Source organism: Oryx dammah, unplaced genomic scaffold (genome assembly GCF_014754425.2).
Source record: "Oryx dammah isolate SB20612 unplaced genomic scaffold, SCBI_Odam_1.1 HiC_scaffold_3, whole genome shotgun sequence".
NCBI lineage: Eukaryota > Metazoa > Chordata > Mammalia > Artiodactyla > Bovidae > Oryx > Oryx dammah.
The window spans coordinates 55,292,687-55,298,686 of record NW_024070187.1 but is presented as its reverse complement, the minus strand read 5'-3'; the positions used below and the strand labels follow the sequence as shown (position 1 = coordinate 55,298,686).

The 6,000-nt window shown below is 41.1% G+C and overlaps 1 protein-coding gene across 1 annotated transcript in view; it reads right to left on the bottom strand.

Annotated features, from left to right (window-relative positions):
• Nucleotides 1-2,189: 2,189 nt before the first annotated feature.
• DTHD1 (death domain containing 1) overlaps nt 2,190-6,000 on the bottom strand; it is an 87,713-nt gene continuing 83,902 nt past the window's right edge. The window contains exon 10 of the mRNA XM_040237995.1: nt 2,190-4,184. Coding sequence (XP_040093929.1) covers nt 3,823-4,184 — 362 coding nt within the window. The 3' untranslated portion in view covers nt 2,190-3,822. The remainder of the gene's footprint in view (nt 4,185-6,000) is intronic.

Sequence of the window (6,000 nt, the reverse complement as noted above, 5' to 3'; positions counted from 1 at the left end):
ATGCTGTTTTCCTATGAATCTTTATAACCTGACAATTAGAATATAAATGGCAACTTAGCAATGTGTATCAAGAGCCTTACAAGTTTTCCTGGTAAGTAATCTCATTTCCAAAAATGTATCCAAATGAAATAATTTATATACCCATGTAGAAATTGATCATGCATCATTTTTTGAAAAGAAGGAAATCATCTGAACACCCAACAAGGGAAGAAAGGATGAATAAATTAGGGTAAACAATTACAGTCATCTTAAGTACAGGCTTAGAAGCAATTAATATACATGGTCACCAATACCAATAGGTATCTACAGAAAGTTAATAAAAACCCTGCTCATGAGAGGTGCAAACTGGAATCTACTGAAATCCCTAGTTACAGTGAAATGGATATGTAACTTATAGTATCTGCATATAATGAAATAGTTTTTATTAATGAGAAGGAGCAAGCAATTGCCACACAAACGAGATGAATGAATTTCAACAAAGTAAATTTGAATTCAAAAGCCAGACATTAAAGAATATATAACGTATTATTCCACTTTTTAAATTTTTTTAAACTTGATAATACTAAAATTAAGTGGGAAATAGATGGGGAAACAGTGGAAACAGTATCAGACTTTATTTTTGGGGGCTCCAAAATCACTGCAGATGGTGACTGCTGCCATGAAATTAAAAGACGCTTACTCCTTGGAAGGAAAGTTATGACCAACCTAGATAGCATATTCACAAGCAGAGACATTACTTTGCCGACTAAGATCCGTCAAGTCAAGGCTAGGTTTTCCCAGTGGTCATGTATGGATGTGAGAGTTGGACTGTGAAGAAGGCTGAGCGCCAAAGAATTGATGCGTTTGAGCTGTGGTATTGGAGAAGACTCTTGAGAGTCCCTTGGACTGCAAGGAGATCCAACCAGACCGTTCTAAAGGAGATCAGTCCTGGGTGTTCTTTTGAAGGAATGATGTTAAAGGTGAAACTTCAATACTTTGGCCACCTCATGTGAAGAGTTGACTCATTGGAAAAGACTCTGATGCTGGGAAGGATTGGGAGCAGGAGGAGAAGGGGACGACAGAGGATGAGATGGCTAGATGGCATCACTGACTCGATGGACATGAGTCTGAGTGAACTCCGGGAGTTGGTGATGGACAGGGAGGCCTGGGGTGCTGTGATTCATGGGGTCGCAAAGAGTCAGACACGACTGAGCAACTGAACTGACTGACTGATGATTGTGAAGTGAGATAGTTATTAAAACATTTAAAGATATTGGAAAATGCTCATAATTTAATAAAAGACAATAACATTTAAAACTATAAATAATATATGATCCCCATTCTGCCAAAAAAAAAAAAAAGTTGCTGTGAGAAACATCAGTCAGGATCTCAATAGGAAATATATGACACACTCAAATTAGGATAATTAGAGGAGGCTTTGTCTTAAAAGCCTGGGCAGGGTGTGGGGGAGCACAAGGGACAGCGATGCAATAGAGTTGTTACTACCTGAGACCTGATGAGACATGAGCAGGAGAGGCTCCCAGTGCCAGGAGAGAGCTGTTCGTAGAGGAGAGGGTCACTGGCCCTTGGGTGAAGATGCAGCCTGGCTGCAGTGAATTCAAGGGAGGAAGGAAGGGAACATTTAACTCATTCTCCTCCATCCTCCCAGCCTCCCACTGGGGCTCCCTGCTAACCTTGAAGCCAAAGTGTCATGGCTGTGGTCCTTACAGGTCAGCCCACCAGGAAGAGCACAGGCTGCACGGGGAGGGTGTGGGCATGGCACACATGCCCTCTGATTGCCAAAGGGGCAGCAGGGGCTTCAGAGAAGACCCATTTTGTTCTTTATGTATCTGTCTATTTGTTGCAATAATATACAAGGTTTTTAATTCTAGGGGAAAATGTGTGTCCGAGTGTGTGAAGGGATGTGTGCCTGTGAGGTTATGAATGTAAAGGAATTTATGTGTGTGTGTGAGAGACAGTGCAGGTGGGTCTGTGTGAGTGTGGATGTGGGGTATACAGGGAGTGTGAGATGGTGTACTTGTGGATGCGTCTGTGGGGTCTGAATGTTACTGAGTGTGTGTGTGTATGAGTTGTGGGAGGGAAGTGTGGATGCATTTGTGGAAGCCCGTGTGTGAGAGTGCACAAGTGGATCCGAGGTGGCATGTGCATAAGGTTGTCTGTGGTGGGGAGTTGTATGTGAACAAGTGTGTGAGTGTGAATGCATGTGAGAATGTTGTACAGGTGGATGGGAGTTTCTGTCCCTATAAGGGGCAGACATGTTTGTGACAGGTGTGTGCGAGGGGACGTATGCATTTATATGAGTGAGTATCCTCGTTGGGCTGTGAGGACAGAGAGAGGGTGTGTGAGACGTGTATGAGTGAGAGGGAGGCGGGTGAGTAAGACTATGTGTGAAGAGATCTGTGTGTATTAGTGTGTGTGCGTGCATATGCATGCACATAGGTGTATTGATATATTGATACATCTGTATACACAGAAGTAAAAACATTTCCTTCAAGGAAAATAGAAAACTGGAAGAAAATATTTTCATAATAGTAATCTCTAGTGGTGGAATAAGAGGCAAATCTAATTTTCTTGACTCTTCTGTTATTTTGTAGTCAAAAAAACAATGAACATTTCAGTCTGTTTCCTTCATTCCCAGAGCACATGGGAAATATTGTACTTTTCTGGAAACAGGTAAAAATAATAAAAAATCTTGACTGTTATAAGGTTTCTTGACAGGAATGTGTTTGAAAATTGGACTTCTCTCTTAACATATAACCATACAGATATCTTAAGTCTCTGGTTAATTTATAGAATGAGATCCTGTCTTTAAATATGAGAACCATAAAAATGTTTAATTCTTCATATAATTTCATTAATTTTCAGCTGTTCCCATAATCAAAACTAATAGTTATTGGTATTTGCAATCCAAGGCCCTGTGGTCTTCCATTAGTGGATTGGCATTAAAAATCTAATGAACCATCATGTCACGCTATTTCGGGAGCTAAAGTGCTTTAGGGTTACCAAAGCCTCAAAGTGTAAACACAAATATTAACAGGCATTATCAATGATGGAGTGGCTTAGGTAATTATTACTATTTTTTCTTTTAATTTTTTCCTTTTTAAGGCAACTTTAAAAAAAATAGTGATCCTATAGGGCTTATGTAATAAGGTTTCTGTCAAACTGGTTTAGTAACAGGTTGTTTTCCTAAATCTGGGCAAAAGACACCACTATTCCATCATCTCTCTGCTGCCTCACTTCACTAATAATAAAATATGAGGCTTTCCAGATTCTAGGCTCTATCTTACTAAAAACTTGTGGCAGTCAATGGCTAGAGTGTTAGTCTATTTTTGATTTATTTAAACCTTGGCTGTTTTTTAAAAGTGATTTTCTATCATCAACATCAGGCCTCTGCAGCCTAATTTATTCTGCATTGTTACCTGTGGGCTCCACAGTATAACTAGAATGTGAATTAGCTACTTGGAGTTCTGAGTGACTAGTTTACTTTTATGTAGATTATAATAAAAAGGAATTCTGTATATCACATATATATATATGTATTACCTTTCCTTTATACTTAACATGCTACCTCAGCTATTAAAATATACACAGGACATATTCTATTACAAATGCTATTTAGTTTGGCTTAAGACAATCTTGCTTGCAGAACATACGTTACTGAACCCTGAGCAAGGACTCAAACCCACAGATGCTTTTTATGGTCTGATTAGTGCTTGTCAGCACTCTGCTTGTCTCAATATTTCATCTATCAAACAGTTCACTTCAAACAACACTACTGGGAAACTTCTAGTAAAATGTTAACGGAAACCATCTTCAAACCATCTACGACCTTTTTTCTAGGGCTAAAGCAAGAGCAGTGGGGCTTAATTTGGCCACCTCAGGCCACTGCTGTGGTTCAGTGAACACTTTATTTTCCCACTTGAATTTGAGCTCTTCTGCAAGATCATTCCTGCCGATCTTGCGGAGATGGCGAGCTAGGAGGCGAAGTTTGTCGGTGGAATTTGGGAGTGATCTTTTCCAAAAACAAAGAAGTTCATGGGTCTGTTCTGTGAGATCATCAGGGTTCTTCAGTTTGATGAGCTGAATGGTGCTGCGGCGAAGAGGGAGTGAGGAGGAGTGACACAGGGCATTCTCCTCTGAGAGCTCGTCCGCCAGCCAGTAGAGCAAGTTGTCCCAGAGGGCTTCTGCCAGGCACACAGGGGACACTCAGAGTTAGAACCCTTTCCTGGGGGGTGTGCTCATCCAACCCTCCACCTGTTCACAGGAAACCTACTCAATCTCTGGTTTGGCCTCTCGGCAGCAGAATGATGTCAGCCCACCCAGAACAGCTGAGAGCCTTTGGGATCTTCTTCTGAGGGAACCACCTATTGCAGAGGGTTAGAAATGCTTCTCCAATGTTAACTTCCCTGAGATCAAGGAGGGCTTGTTAACATGGTACTCATGTCCCCACCCTGGATAGTCTAAATAAGACTAGGATATGGGCAAAACTTAGCATTTTTAACAAGCACCCACATGATGCTGATGCTGAGGTCCCCAACCACATTTGAATAGTACTACTATGTTAAAAGACATTTTTAGGTTCAAAAAATACTTCTCTTAACTAGTGCTAACCTAATACATAAACTATAGCAGCAGTTAGGCAATCCTCACACCCCAGTCCCCCAACTACAGACATACACACACACACACACACATAAACTCACCAAGATCCACTCTCCAAAGATGAGTTCTACAGAAGGTCCATTGCATGTCCTTCCCTTGGCTTCTGGACTATTTAGAACCATAAACAGCTCTGAATATATCCTATATGTTCGGCTTACCCTTTCCCTTACCCTGTGACTCCTGCTACCACTTAAATGTATGATTCCAATTTTCTATTGTTGTTGTTACTTATTTTATTGTGTAGCCCTCACTCTCAGAAAACCCCTCAGACCCCATAATCTCTCTCCTTCTGCATGTAAGTTCTAACCTGCATCACAGCCACTTTCTCCCACTCATGCAAAAGTCTGCACCAGTTTCCCTGGTTTGGTGTCAGAAAAGAGCTCTCTGTCTGCCACCTTTTACTTGATTCTATCTACCTCCTCACATAGATTGCACCTGCTTTTACACTATAAATCATACCACTTTTCTGTGAAAGCTACTCAGGAAATGGAGCCAACACATCCATCCTCTCCACTGTCACTTTCATACCAACATTCTGCTTCCTTCCTGCAATATATTCATTTTAATGCCCATGCTACATGGGTAGGCCTTTTTCTCCCTGACTGCATCATCTGTCTCTTGCCGTTGGCAGGCCCCATCATCAGCAATCCTGTTGATAACTATTTGCACCTCTGACCTCTTCATTTCTAAATCTTGTCCACATCACTGACCTGTGTGATGACTCCATATTAGAAACTGACTTTCATGGCCAATCCTTACATTTCATCACCAGCCAGAATTATTCTGTCTCCTTGGCTTCACCTGCTCAGTATTATTGCTAACCACTGCCCCTAAACCTCCACAGCTTTTATTCCTTTGCTCCTGCTTAATAGGCTTCTTGCCCCATTACAGTAAATCCTTTGACACCCACACCATTCCATCATGTCTGCCTCTGAACACATACCACCCGTAACAATCAGCTCTATATGTCAGTAATGGGCTTGCATCCTCCTTAAAATCTGCTGTCCTCTTTAGCTTTCAATGTTCTCAGTTTGTCAGCCATCAATTCTGTCTTACTTACATGGCAATCAACTACTGGGATATCCCAGGTTATAAAAGAAACAGAATGTGATCCTCAAGTTCTATGTTTTGCACACATTTTAAGTCTTCAGCAGCTTACAAATTCATTAAAAAGTCTGTTTCCCGAGTTCAATTTAAAATTTTCCACAGGAATGTCGATCAAGTCTCAGTCTCACTCTTACTGTGTTTCACTTAGCCAGCGGCTCTTCCTCCTAACTTTCCCCAAAGCCATTTGACCTGAGTTCTCATAATCTCACTTTCATTTCAAAGTCACTCTCT